At 40.4% G+C, this 15638-nt stretch overlaps 1 protein-coding gene across 8 annotated transcripts in view; it reads left to right on the forward strand.

The window, feature by feature from the left end:
• YAP1 (Yes1 associated transcriptional regulator) overlaps positions 1–15638 on the forward strand; it is a 128995-nt gene that overhangs the window by 86998 nt on the left and 26359 nt on the right. For 2 of the 8 annotated variants that reach the window (XM_074984567.1, XM_074984602.1), the window contains 2 exons: positions 4172–4365; positions 7225–7272. In XM_074984567.1, coding sequence (XP_074840668.1) covers positions 4172–4365; positions 7225–7272 — 242 coding nt within the window. The remainder of the gene's footprint in view (positions 1–4171; positions 4366–7224; positions 7273–15638) is intronic. The other 6 variants (XM_074984576.1, XM_074984613.1, XM_074984585.1 and 3 more) reach the window with 3 other exon arrangements.

Raw genomic sequence — 15638 nt, forward strand, 5'->3', positions numbered from 1 at the left:
GATCTTTACCAAGCATTTGTAAAATTTAATTACCCTTCTGGGAGAAGTCAAGAAATAGATTGATAAGGCCAGATGAAACCCAGAAACCACTTACTTCATGATGGCTAGCCGCAACACGCCAGACCTAAGAAGCTGACCTGACCTGGCCTGGCTGCGTCCCTTCTAGTCCCACCCTATCTCCTTCTGATAAGGAAAAAGGTTCACCTGCCTACAGCCAGAGCTGGGTTGGGAACTGCACCCATCCCCATATTGGGAAAAGAGCAAAACCAGATTCTGGTCAAATTGTTGATACAGGGCTTCATGCCAAAGAGCGGATTGGCCAGATGGGGAGAGAGCTGATTGGCTGCAGTTTCTGGAAACAGATGTCAATACAGTGGCTGATTGACTGCTAAAAGCTGATTTTTTCCTAGGGTTGTTCTCTCCTGAGAGCAGTTGCAAGGTGGAGCAAGATGGTGGATGGGATACCTGAATACATGCTGCAGGCTGTACTGATCTGCTAATCAGCTGGGCAGCATGTAAATCTCTCCTGCACAGCTGGGCATGCATGCAGCTTTTAGTGGAGATGGGGCACTGGTGGTATTTGCAAACCAGGTTATATATGAGAAAAATGGCCCAGTGGCTGTTTCTGCTTGGTGTGTCCTGCATAATATTTGTGACGCAAAGCAGGAAAAATTGCTGCTTTGGTGGAAGTGGAGGGCTGTCTGCTAACTTGGAACAGCCAGACATGAGGGAAATTAGAAGAGTGCAGTGCAGAACTATGCAGTTGAAGAGAGCCTTGAAAGAGAACTTTTAACAGTTATCTATGGTAATGGTGTGCTGTACTGGACACTGTTCTGTCCCAGGTGCACAATGTGGGGTGTGGACCCCCGGGGAGGGTGTGACATTTTTTAAAAGGGAGGTGCAGCATGGTTCACTGCAGGATCTCAGGCTTACCCACCTCATTAAAATGTTGAAATATGTTACTTTTTTATGTATGTGCATTCAAATTTATATACCAATTAATAAAGTTTTTACATTCTACATATTTTCTTACACATGGTTTGGATTACATTAGACCAGTTGGAGGTGGCCTGCTAATGGCAGGGACAAAAAGTGCAGCCAGACAAAGAAAGTTTGCTTACCCCTGCTTTATCTGGCCGTGAATTTTGGGGGTTGTTAGGGGGTGGGGGCATGTTGGAAAATCTCATGCTCTTTTAATGAAGCTATGAATTGTGTGGTGGTTAGTGCAATAATTACAAATATACAGTATTTTTTTAACTAATTGAGTTCTGTGGTCTCCTTGGTGCATCTTCCCACTCCTTTACCTGCTGAGATTGCTGCTGGGTCTTTTTCCTGTCTGCTCTTTCTTTCTCCAGTCTGTCTTGTTATATATTATCTCCAGGCTCTCCGTTCATACTGCTTGCTTGCAGAATCTCACTGAATGTGTCCTGCCTAGTTGTCATCTTCTTCTTTATCATGGCCAGGTGTTCTGAATGTGTGGCGGGAGCCTACCTCAAGGCCACAGTGCAGTAGCTAAAGATAAAATAGACAGATATATTGTATTTCTATCGCAATAGATTGTGTGAGATAGTTTCATAACTTTATTATTCCTAAAAGACTTTAATATAAGATGCACTTATGGACGTTTCAGTACAGTACCACTCCATCCATAAATATGGTGAGTATGGCCTTCCAGACCCAAAGCAGGAGGAGACCAAGGAGGGGACTGCTCACTAACATAAAACAATGAAGGTTTCGTCCATGGTTACTGAAGTACGTGTACAGGCAAAGGCACTGAGTACTGGCACTGTTTTTCACAGGCAGTGGTGGTTTTAGATGACATTTCATTCCTGAGGGTCACAAACAAAAGCTGTTGCTGGCATTCTAATGCTGCACAGGCCTGTATGCCATTAGCCTGTTCACTGCCATGGTACCTGCTAAAGTTGTCATGGAGTAGCATGGGGAAGTAGTTTGCTGTGGTAGAGGAAGAAAGCAAACATCTCAAGAAATCTTTGTGAGAAGATTGCCAAGTATCTCCAAGTTTGAAATCTAGTCCATTTCAAAATGCAGATTTAAGGAATTTCAGGGCTTTGGAAAAGAGAAGAAGTAGGTTAAGAACAAAGTTAGACCAGCTAGACTGTATTTTTCTTAAATTGAAATTATAAAGTTGGATTATTAAGAGAATATATTAGATGTATCTAAATTCTGTCTCATAGCACCTAATACTCTGAAACTAATTCAAAATGGTTTATGTAATAAATTCAGAATAAGGTGATCAGATATTACATCTGAGAAACTAACCCAAATCTCAGATGTCCGAGGGCACAGAAACCTGAAAAGGAGTAAATGTTTGGGCTTTTTTAATTTGGATTTCAGTGTAGGCCAGTTTCATAAAACAAGACTCTTAAATGAATGGTGCCTAAATTGCAAAATTGAGTATTTGAAAGGTAGGGAACTCCAGAATTATAATTGTTTGCAGTGCAGATCCTTCAGATCTGGTATCACATGTTCATGGAACAATGTCCAGTTTATAATAGGCCACTACCTTCTGTATCAGCCATAATTTCCAGGTTGATTTTGAGGTGTTCCATGTAATAATGTGTTGCAGTCGTGACAAATTGAAATTATAAGGATGTGAATGAGAGTTGCATGGTCTGCATCTAAAAGGCCATGTCTACACTAGCCAAAAACTTCGAAATGGCCATACAAATGACCATTTTGAAGTTTACTAATGAAGTGCTGAAATACATATTCAGCGCCTCATTAGCATGTGGGCGGCCGTGGCACTTCGAAATTGGCGCGGCTCGTCCAGACGGGGCTCCTTTTCGAAAGGACCCCAGCTACTTCGAAGTCCCCTTATTCCTGTGAGCAGATAGGGATAAAGGGACTTCGAAGTAGCCGGGGGCCTTTCGAAAAGGAGCCCCATCTGGATGAGCTGCGCAGCAGCGAGTTGCGTCAATTTCGAAGTGCTGCAGCCGCCTGCATGGCTAATGAGGCGCTGAATGTGTATTTCAGCACTTCATTAGTAAACTTCAAAACGGCCATTTGCATGGCCATTTCGAAGTTTTTGGCTAATGTAGATGTAGCCAAAGAGAGGTTTGTAACCCTGAGCAAATGTGGAGATAGTTGTGGCACTGCTGTTGTATAATATCCTCTGCCATCTGTAAAACATTGCCCCCCTAAATCATGAGCTCTGTTAGCAAACATGGTCTCAGTTAGAGAGGTCACTATAACCTTTGTCATATCCTTTGGTTGCTTCTCTCAGCCAACCATTATCCCCTCAGTCTGACCTGAACTGGTTTTCATCCAGCTCACTCAGATCCATGTTGCATGTGCTACCAGAGACTATAGAAGATACTCAGTCATGTTGTCAGTAATAAAAACTGAGTCACAATTAAGTATTACTGGCATATTCTGATGGGATGATTTGAGAGGAGCCATTAATTTTTCAATGACCCATTCTCCATATTGACCAGCAAAGATGATAGTGTATACCTTTATTATTTTTCCTCATTAGGGCCATAAGTATAGAAAAGTAAATGCTCAAAAGTACCCTTTTGGGACTGAAGAGAAGGAATTTGGAGGAAGCTAACCCAAGCAAACTCCTGTTTGGGAGCAGAGTAGTAGGCTAAACTCTTCCTTGGTTCTGGCGTACCAGCTGTCTTTGAAATCAATGTGGACACTTGTTAACCATTGATGGGAGAATAGAAACACAGACCACTAGTACCATTCTGTGATGAAAGCAGACTGACAAAGGTCTGAGGCTCCTAGAAAGTGATTTTCATCCAGCCTTCTTCTTAATCTTAATTTAAAATGGAAGGTTGTCATAATTACCCAGATTGACTGTTTGAAGTGAGAGTTTCTTAAGCAGAGTGTGTATGCATTTTCTTAATGTTTCGTTCATTGTCCTGTAGACTGAACATTATTATGTACCATCTTTAAAACATAAATCCAGCTGTTTAAAAATGTGCGTACAAGTTAAGAATGCACATTCATGCAAATGTGTGCATATGCTTTGACTCCACAATAGTATCTGCCTATATTTTAACTTTCATCTCCCGACCTGTGGGAAAATCAGCACATATGTATACTTTGCAGTGGTTTACAAGCTCTGTAATTTACTGCATGTTTCTTGCCTTGCCCACGTTTGAATGCCATTTAAAATGTACATTGTATTGTTTTGATTCCATAGCCATGAATCAACGAATCAGCCAAAGTGCTCCAGTGAAACAGCCACCCCCACTGGCTCCTCAGAGTCCTCAAGGTGGAGTGATGGGCGGGGGCAGCTCCAATCAGCAGCAGCAAATGAGACTTCAACAGTTACAGATGGAGAAAGAGAGGCTGCGACTGAAGCATCAAGAACTGCTTCGGCAGGTGAGGCCACAGGTTAGACACAGACTTCCACTATATATTTTGTGTTATTTTGTTGTTGCACTTATATGGCAATTCCATTGAGTAGAACGCACTAAACACCCTATAAGTCTTAAGCACCAAAGAGAGAAATGGATTGCATTCATCAGGATTTCATCTCAGTAGCAGAAGCTCTAGACTTGCTAGACGCAAGTCTTCCTCAGCAGAATTCCCAAAGAGAGAGCAAACATCTTCACTAGATGAAGTGTCATTAGGGCAGTACAAGTAAAGCCGTGTCTACATGTGCACGCTACTTCGAAGTAGCGGCACTAACTTCGAAATAGCGCCCGTCACGGCTACGCGTGTTGGGCGCTATTTCGATGTTAACATCGACGTTAGGCGGTGAGACGTCGAAGCCGCTAACCCCATGAGGGGATGGGAATAGCGCCCTACTTCGAAGTTGAACGTCGAAGTAGGGCACGTGTAGACGATCCGCCTCCCGCAACATCGAAATAGCGGGGTCTGCCATGGCGGCCATCAGCTGAGGGGTTGAGAGACGCGCTCTCTCTCCAGCCCCTGCGGGGCTCTATGGTCACCGTGTGCAGCAGCCCTTAGCCCAGGGCTTCTGGCTGCTGCTGCTGCAGCTGGGGATCCATGCTGCATGCACAGGGTCTGCAACCAGTTGTCGGCTCTGTGGATCTTGTGTTGTTTAGTGCAACTGTCTGGGAGGAGCCCTTTAAGGGAGTGGCTTGCTGTTGAGTTCGCCCTGTGACCCTGTCTGCAGCTGTTCCTGGCACCCTTATTTCAATGTGTGCTACTTTGGCGTGTAGACGTTCCCTCGCAGCACCTATTTCGATATGGTGCTGCGCAACGTCGATGTTGAACGTCGACGTTGCCAGCCCTGGAGGACGTGTAGACGTTATTCATCGAAATAGCCTATTTCAATGTCGCTACATCGAAATAAGCTACTTCGATGTAGGCTTCACGTGTAGACGTAGCTTAAGAGAGCACCGCAGAGTAGTGATCTTACCAGAGAGTTCTGTGAGAATATTTTTCACTTCAAAGAGCCACAGAGGCTGTTTCCCCACATCTGCATTGTCCTACGTTGTAAGGAAAAACCTTTTCAAAATGTTTGGTAGTATGTTTTTAATACACATTGCAGTCCAAAGGAGACAAAAGTATTTTTCAAGTTACAAGCTCTAGGTAGAGGAATCACCTTGTTACTGAAATTCATCCACTTATGAATGGCATGCAGGCTGAACAACTGAATAGACTTTGCTGGGTGTGGAACCCATGGTTCTCGTGTCTAGGTATTTCAGAACTAGTGCTTGAATACCATGCCATTCCCTCCAGAACTGTTCCAGTAACACAAACTGGTCATTGAGAGAACTGAGGTTTGTTTATCAGATTAGCTGGCCTGAGAGGCAGGAGCTCTAGATTTTGAATCCCAGCTCTTACTCTCTGTGTGGCCTTGGGCAACCCAAATAAATCTTCCACCTGAATTTCTCCATCTGTAAAATGCAATAATGTTCGTTTATTGTTTCTCTGTGTATTGTGAAGATTAATGATTGAAAGAACTTTAAAGATGGAAAGTGCTGTAGAAATGCTCACTATTTAAAAAAAACCCAGTGTTTTCAAAGGATAACAGTAATACAAGTACGAATGCAAAAGGAAAACCTCATGGAGTGTAATTAAGTTAAGACAGTACTTTCAGTACTGGGTAAAGTGCTCCAAATATCCATTTAGTAATAGATGAAGTATACACTAATTAAACACATAGCCAGTTATAACCAGCTTCTTTAAATGAGTTACAGGAAAGAAAATATGAGGAAAAATAAGTATATGTGAGGTATTGCTTTTGTTGTCATGATAAGAAGGTAATCCCACCAGTGTAATTATCTATTTATGAGCAACATTCTTAACAGAGCACTTAGCGTATTTGTTTTACCTTGTCTGTTTTTGCTAGCTTTAAGTTTAACAATGTACCCAGATTTAGTTGTAAATTATGGACTTCATCTTAGTTTTGCAACTGAGTAACCTTGGAAGAGAGAACCCAACCAGACCATAATGTCTGTTTCCACAATAGCCAATTTAAAAATTCCATTAATAATTTTCTTTCTGGATTTTTTCGTAGCAGGTTGGCTACCGTCTTTTCCAAGAAACGTAGGTTATCCTCAGTTTTATAGCACACATGGGATAAGCACTGACACCCTAGTGGGTTTTTTTTTGTGTTTTTTTTTTTTGGAGAAAAAAACTTGTTTTATCCTCTTCCCTTTCCACTTTGGTGATGGGCCTTATATCAAGAGAGGAGAATAACTTTCTTTTTCTTCATCATCTGTGGTATTCTGTCCTGCACCTAGAGTCTGACTCCCATTGTCCCTTCTGAACTCAGTTCCTGTTTGCAGGAATCTTTAGCATCTCTTCATGTAAGTTGGGTCATCTTTGAAATTCAGTACTTCTTCTTAAGGTGCGTTGAATGAGTGTGCCTAAATAAGAGAGCATTAAGACTCCCTTGCTGCTTAAGCACCTAGTGCTCTGCTGTTCTGCTTCACTATTAATCCTCCAGCAAATGCCTACTCTATGCTAGCATGCTTCTAGATAGGGATTCTGGTTTTTCTACTTCAGCTGTCCTTGAGAAATCTGACTAACTTTGGATCGTTTGAACATCAGTTCCTCCATGTTCTCCTTTGCTGTTAAGCTTTTCTGTCATGTTCAGGTTCTCAGTAAGCATTTGAGTTTTGTTTCATTGTGGAGTAATTTTCATCGACTCTTAATTCAGTTAGCCTGTCTCATCTCAGACTGTCTTGGGGACTTGATGCTACAAGGTGGTGTTTGTAAGTCAGCCTGAGTAGCCAAATCATGCAGCTTAAAGTAATTTTTATTTTTTACTCTTAGGCATTGCGGAATATCAATCCCAGCACAGCAAATTCTCCAAAACGTCAGGTAGGCTCTTAACTGATGATTCAGTGTAATAAGAAACAATTAAAGTATTAAATTAGGTTAGATGAGGAACTTGTCTTAAATGAAGCCATCCTGAATAACAGCCAGCTCTGCCATACACCTTTTTAAGCCACTGCTCTGGTTATGATACCTAACATCGATGTTCTGAGTGCTTCATTACTTCATCAGAATTTCAGTATATGAAAGCAAACATGCAATTCGTTACACCTTTTGCATTGAAAAGGCCTTTCTCTTGTTTTCATTCTTGAGAACTGAAATTTCAGTATCATCATCCTATCAGAATAGACATGAAAGCAAACCTTCTGTTAAATGTAATGTAGTAGGCAGTGGTTTTTAAATACTGTTCAGAGATAAAGTGTGTTCTGATCAGCAGAGTATACGTAAAACATCTCGAGTATCACATAAATTATTCCATTGAATAAAAGATCACCCAGAATACTTTCAGAATTTTTTTCTTTTCTTTTAAATGTGTATATATAACAGGATAATTGAGAATAAATTTAACTTCCAAAATAGTTGTTGAAATCAGATGTGTATGCAACATGGAAAGTAGAACTCAGTCATTTAAATTCTGTGTTGAAACAGTCATTTATTGTGCACTAAAAACAAACACACACCAGCGCAAGAAGGAGTGACCAGATTTTAAGGAGTAGTGGGATTCTAAATACATAAACAGTTGAATGTGAATTCCTCTCAAACCATTGGGAATTGGAAAGCAATGGAATAAATTAATGAAAAGATGGTTTTCCTAAGATGTGCTCTTTGGACTGAATTGCCCTAGGAACTTGCAATCATTATATAATTATTTTTAGTTTCCCTTTCTTTGGACAACACTTATTGCCAGTCTGTTACTTAGTGTACACCAGCTTTGTGCTGTGCTTTTCAACTGTAAGAAAATAATGTAATGGAAGCCTATCTTGCATTTTGTTGAAAAAGTGTGTCAGAATCCATCATCTTAAAAACTAGCCCTTACAGTTGCAAAAAGAACTTTTCAAAGTCTGAACGTCATGGAAACATATGCTGTGCAGTTGTCTTGAGCTTATAAACAGACATCACTCCAAAAAACAGCTTTCCCACTTTCCTGTAACATAGCTACTCTGAAACCTAACAATGACTGTTGAAATACCAACATTACTTCACTGACAATTTTAGGAGAGAGGCATATTGTTGGATGCAGAGGTGAAAAATGGGACAACTGGTTAAGATTTGTTGGATGAGCAGTAATTCAAGCCCTTTCCAGTTATCTCAAAATTAAGTTACCTATACCCTTGATCACAAATGTAAAAAGGAGCTGCTTCTTTCTTCCCCATCCTCCCCGCCACAAAAAAAAAATCCCAACTTCTCTTCCACATCTTCCCATGTGCAGAACAGACCACCTTTTCACAACCCAGCACTTATCAGAACTTCTACCTTCTCTTTCTATCCCAGAACAGCTATTGCAGATAATTGACCACATGAAAATATGCAGCAAATTGAAACATATGGGAACTGTATAAATACAAAAACAATTCAGAAAGTATCATATGGAGTGTTTATACACACACACACACACACACACACACACACACACACACACACAACTCAGTAAAAGTGTTAATTTTTTAAATTACTTTTGAATTTCAGCTTAACCATGACAAAATGTCACAGAAACCAGAGGGAGCAGAGAGCAGTTGTGGGACCTTGAGTGTAATTAGAAAGGTAGATGAGAGTAGTTAAAAATATATGGATGAAGATGGAATTATTATTGATTTAAGCATCTTTGGCCATGAGCAACGTTTTTAAGTTACCTGAGGACTTTTTTTTTTTTTGCCACTTAGTGAGAATAAGACTATTCTCAAAAGTTATTCACCCTCAATCCTATTTTGCAATCTGGGATTGGTTAATGAAGCATGTGGCAAAATCAGGATTACAGTTCTATCATAATTCAGGCTTGTGTTGAGGTTCAGTGTTGCTCACAACAGTACAACTATTGTACTCATCTTCCTGTTGGCTTAAAGGTAGGTTTGACAGTGGCTATGGGATGCTGGGGCTCCAACTCCACAAACATCAACTCTTGCCACCTCCTGTTTGGTGGTGTACTGTGTACCAGTGTGGAGTCAATCATCATGCATCAAACTGAAGGATATGCAGGTACATGCTGCCATATGCATCATCTCTGCCACGCCGTGTCTGGGTCCACTACCATGGCTTCCAGTTCTGAGCAATATTACTCATATCAGATGAGAGGTTGCCACTGGCAAATTACTGGAGAAAGTCCATGTATATCAGCAGATTTACTGCCATTGTGGAAGGCTGCTTGCATGTGTGTTCAACGATGTGGGCCCAGTGATCACAGCAGACCTCATGAGGTTCCCCAAAGACCACAGACCAGATAGGTTTATTGCAGAGCAAGGTACAATTACAGTTGGCCCTCGATTTCGTAGCATAATTTAAGTACCAATCAGCATAACTAATCGAGGTTACGAACAGCCTATTGACTCGGGTGTGTTTATTCAGGAGTATTATTACTCTTCAGTAGATGACAACTTCATATCAGGGCATTTCTGTTTCATTTATTAAAATCCATCAGTTTGAACTTGAAAGTGGATTAGCTGCTTCTGCAGTGGTAGGTTCTTATCTGGGGACAAACACAATATCTTTTCCAGCTGAGCGTCTGCCTTTTTTTAGAAAGCTTTGATGTATTGAGGGTACGTCACCTGTGACCAGGTTGGATTCATTGACTTTATTAGTGGGATCATTGATCTGTTATTGGTGGATCTGTCACTGTCTCCCCTTGGGATCTGAGAGGGATGGTGTTGATCAGCTGGTAATCTTCAGAAAGGGTACTGCAGCGGGTTCTGTGTTTGGAGTGGGACTTAAGTTGGTCGTAAACCTGGTCGCATCTGATGAAGCGGGTCGTTGCCCACAAAAGCTTATGCTCCAAAATATCTGTTAGTCTATAAGGTGCCACAGGACTTCTTGTTCTTGAAGATACAGACTAATACGGCTACCTGTCTGATACTTATAAACCTGGTATGTGGTGTTAACAAAAAATGCAGAGCATCTAGAAGCAGAAGTTTCAGTTCTCCTTTTGGGTGAAGCTAGAAGAAATCACTCTAAGCTATTGCTGCTGTTTGGAAATCCAGAAACAGCAGAGACTCATACCACACTCCTCACCATCATGGGAGTGCCCAATAAACATATAACATTGCAAATCTTAACAAAGAGTAGATATCTCCTCTTAGTGTAGCTATTGACCGTATTTCTGTAGGGCTGTCCTTACCACCAGTCTAGTCAAAATCACGTTATCTTACTGGAAGTCAGCTTCGGCCAGCTCTTAGCCAAATCCCATGTGTGAATAGGCTCTGGGCCAGTAGAGAATAGAGAATATACGCTGCCAAGGTGTGGTAAAAAGGGTAGAGGTGAATGTCATAACCGATAACATTGCAGCCCTAACCAGTGTGCATTCATCCCCTACTAAATTCACACGCCTGTTTATGATAAGAACATAAGAACAGCCATTTTGTATCAAACCAAAGGTCCAGCTACAGCAGCATCCAGCCTTCTGACAGTGGTCAATGCCAGGTGGCCCAGAAGGAGCGAGCAGAACAGGTAATCAAGTGATCCATCCCTTGTTACCTATAGCCAGTTTCTGGCATGCAGAATCTAAGGACACCATCTCTGCTCATCTATTAATAGCCATTGAGAGACCTATTCTCCATGAATGGATTTAGTTATTCTTTGAACCCTCTGCCAAACAGTTCTGCAGATTGTGCACTGTGTGGAGAAATACTTTTTGTTGTTAGTTTTCAACCTGCTGCCTATTAATTTCATCTGGTGACTTCTAGTTCTTGTATTTCAAAGGAAAGTAAATAACAGTTCCTTGTTTACTTTCTCCTCACCAGTCACAGTATTATAGACCTTTCTTGTATCCCCGTTGTCTGTTTTCCAAGCTGAAAAGTGTCAGTCTTCTTGATCTTCATATGGAAAATCCTCATCCTCGTCTTACAAAGCCCTGCATTCAAGCCTAACTCATGCTTCTCTCTTCTGTCTCCTCCCTGCCCGCATTTTCATCTATGCTGCCTTTAGTGTGGCCCTGTATCTTTCTCACAGTCTCCTCACTGTGGTCCTTGCTCTAATTCAAATCTCTCTCTGAAATTCTCTTCTTCCATCAAGCCTATTAACTTCCGTACTTCATCCACTTCAAAATAAGTTTTAAGAAGAGGAGAAAAATTATTTTTAGGAGATGTGAGCGATACATGGCAAATTTCACCATTTGCTCAATCACGTGTTTTTGGTCTTCCATATTTGCTTGCTGCCTGTTTAAATCTTAAACTTCTGGGTAGAAGCATGAGCTACTTCCACTTCAGTGGTTACATAAATAATAAAGGCTGTGAAAGAGTGGTTGAGTTTCTTCTGTAATTATTTTAAGTACACTTTAGCTAGCACTGTCTCTCTATCCTAATGTTTGTGGTTTATACGTGTGTGCCTTGAGCCAGTAGGTGTGTTTGTTTATGAACCATTTTAAATGCTCATAGAAACACCAATGTAGATGGATTGTAGTATCTACTAGAACTTCTCTTGTACTTTTAAAGATAAGCTGGCCTAATAAATCTGTAGAAATATCACTCTCTAAACTTTGTCTTTACTGCGCAAATGTATTTAGCAACTAACATTTTTATTTTCTCTATATTGAGCTTTTTCAGAAAAAAAAATACAAAAATTTATACTTTAAAAGTGATTATTTTAAAAAACAATCACCCGATGAACTAGGCAAGAACATAAATCAACTTTTTCTGGTTTTAGAAAATAATGGCAAATTTAAAAAAAAAAAAATTAAACACCTTTGTATACTAAGGGGATTTTGTTTCAGCAGGACAAAGGACAAGAGCTGGTGGTGTAGACACGTACTTGATATTTTGTACCATTATACTGAAACAAGTTAGATGTTAGAAATTGGACTAGACTCCAGACTTCGAGCAGGGATGCTGGTTTTGGCCAGCTCAGGATTCATGGGCTATGTCTGTGCTGCCATAAAACTTGTGTTTTTTACAGGAAGGTAACTCACTTGATTCAGCTTTCTCATTTTAAAATCCTAATGTGGACAAAACACGGTAGCCTTACCTCAGTGTAGCTAGTTGTGATCTACCTTGAGTAAGGGAAGGGACATAGTATTGACCCCAACTAACTTCATTGAAATTTAAAACTCAAATTAACTATCTTGCTGGAAAAACCTATTGTTGCTGTGATGACATAGATTCTGTCTCCAGTAAACATTTTTAAAAAGTAGGGAAAATCAAGCAGCTCTTGGCAAACTCAGTAACTGCCTCATGTCTCCATTTGTCTGATGTCTTTGTTTTGGGGAGAGAAGAGGGTCCACGACAAATTGTCTTATCCAAAGAAGTGCTCCATACGTACACTGAGACACCCTAGATTTAGATAGATCAAAAATTCATCCTAAAAAAATCATGCTTCTGTCAGAAGTTCATTTTGCAATTACCACTTAAAATGGATATCCACATATTAGAGGCAAAATGCTTGGTTTTTATCCATTTTGTGTTGTGCATTTGACATCACTTTGTATATAATCCAGTTGCATTTTGTCCCTTGTAAAATAAGTATTTTCCTATTTGTATTCCTTTCCTCACAGAAAAAGGAACTTTGAGGAGAGAGAAGGAGTTTGATGTAAATGTACACAGTTGGTAGGGAAAATTCAGCATCAGGTATAACAACAAAAACTGCTTCTTTTAAAGTGCAATTTGGAAGAGATACATAAGTATATATTATCTTGGAATTTTTCCTAAATAGCCTTCATTCACTAAATCCCCAATCCAGCAAAACATCCAGTGGTGTTAGTAGCACCATTAATCTGAATTAGACTATGCACTACATACTTAAAATTAGGCATTTGCTTGAGTAAAATAGCACCCTAATTTTAGAAAATCAATCATTTTATGTAAACTAAATCATAAATTAAAACAATAATTGTAGAAAAAGTTATTTATTGTTCCTTCCCAAAAAATCTTATGAAATTATAAACTGTCTTTTGTTAGCAAGCGGTATTGCACAGGGTATGTAAATAATCAGAAATCTTGGCTTCTTGGCTATATTCAGATTGTTGAACAATCTGAACTCAAACCTCTTTGTCCGGAAAGACGCTGGTATTCCATGTACACGGCAATGAATTCTGATAGCTTTTCTAGTTTTAGGTCCCGCACCCGCATTGGTATATTGTCTTCACAAAGCTCTGTGTGGGTGCAGCAGTCTATCTTTAAAATGCTTAGTGCAGCACCAGGAGTATGGGCTCCGATTGTACTTCAATAGATGTTCGAGTGTTGTCCTAAACTGGGGGCTGAGATTGGGACTAAGGGCCTTTTGTGAGTTCTGTGGCAGAATATAAAGTTCTTCATACAGCAGCATATGACAGTCTCTAGCATTCTGATTTTTCTGTGTAGCTCAGTTTTTGCCATAGCATAGAGAAGTGTTCATACAGACCTGCAGTCCACGTTTATATATTAAGATTTGATGAAGAGGTTGCTCCATCTTTCTTATTGCTAAGAAATGTGAAAAATGTTATGGACAACCTTCTAATGCACTATTTTCAGAAGTCTAGACAATCTAAACAAGATGTAATCTGTACAGTTGCTGTCAGTGAAAGTGTGTCCCATGTGGTTGAATTCTGGGTGGCATGCTGTCTAGCAAAAATAATATGTAAGCTGCAAAATATATTCATTATGTTTACTGAAGAGGTAACATTACTCTTCAGCTTCACAGGCACTGCTGTTATAAATATACTGCGGCTTTTGAAACTGCATATCTAAGCTCCTTGTTGAGAACAATAAATCTAAGCAAAATTTAAGTTTATTTGCTTAATATGTGGTGAAAGCAGTGTTATTAATGTTACTAAGAAGTCCATGCTTTTTGTTCTTCTGTGGGAGGCATTTGAGTATCAGTGACTGGAATTTATACAATGCAAAATGATATTTCTTTATATATGTATTTAAGAAAAAAAAAAGTACTGTGCCCACAGGCAACAGAACATGTAGCTTTTTTTCCACACAGTCATAGCAATAATTTAAAAAAACAAAAACAAACAAACCAACCAACCTATTCATGTCCAAGGCCCTGCAAAATGAATAAGTATTGAGAAATCAGTCCACAGCTATTGAATCACTGCCTCTCTTGCATTTTTTGGATGACTCCAGTGCCCTGTTAATATGTCCTTGTACCAGTATAAAGTTATAATGTACTGCACCAAATTATCATTTCTTTGATTGCTTTGTGCTCAAGACCAGAAATTCTTCAATAATAGTGTCTGTCTGCACCTGTGCCTCCTTGTGCTCTCAACCAAGTGAAAGAGTGCACCATGCACGAGCTGTCTCTCCAGCTCCTTTCTGCTGCTGCTTGTCTGGAGCTGAGGCTCCTGTGTCTGTCCTATTTCCAGCATTCCAGCTTAATTTGCAGACCTGTAAATAATGGTAGTTTTTCTATTTAAATAGGTGAGGTAATTCAGGGATCCAGGGTCTCCTCCCTTTGTTCCCACACAATTTGGGGTACCTATCATACCCAAGGTGTCAGGCTTCAAAATCTGCCTGGCTTGCCTACTGGTCTTCCCAGTGAGGGACCCACAAGAGCAGTCTGTGCTGCCTCAGGGAAGTGACCATGCTTTTGAAGTGTGGCGTTGTTTTTTCCTCCCCCACGCACCGGGCAGTCTCAGGAGTTCAAATTCTGGAAACACGTTATGGAGCTATCTGTGAGACCCCATTTGTCCCTGGGGCCCTCACATTCCCCATTTAGCCAAGATGGCACTCCCTACTCCAGGATCCACTGATGGTATCCTACTCATTATCTCCAGTAATATTCCGCTGAGGGATTACACATGCATTCCATGTCTCTGGAGTCAAAGAATTTGAAAGTAGTGAGTCTGTGCATGCATCTTGGTGCTTCCACCTCATGCAGGAAAAAAACAGTGTGGACTTGACTGCATCTTCATTGTCTTCTCACTGCTGTATGGTCCTCATTGGAACTCTGTCCTCGCCTCTGATACACTTCTACAAACAATCGGTGTATATAATTTTTAACCAGTTTTTACCGTGGTTTACAAGTTTAATTTATTGAATAGCTACTAATTTCAATTATTTTAGATAGACTTAGATGTTTTGCCCCAGTCCACCCATGTGTGGGTACTGGTCTGTGCTCAGAATTACACTCCAAGTCCAAGGACATTCATTGGTTCTGAGTTCCATCCATCAGGTAGAGGCCCTAGCACCATTGGTGCTGTCTGGAAGTTTAGTCATGTAGTGCTATCAGTCCTACCATTTGAAGATGATAACTCCTGTTAGTCAGACAAAAGTGATCTGGTATCAGTA

Source organism: Carettochelys insculpta, chromosome 1, assembly GCF_033958435.1.
Source record: "Carettochelys insculpta isolate YL-2023 chromosome 1, ASM3395843v1, whole genome shotgun sequence".
Classification (NCBI taxonomy): domain Eukaryota; kingdom Metazoa; phylum Chordata; order Testudines; family Carettochelyidae; genus Carettochelys; species Carettochelys insculpta.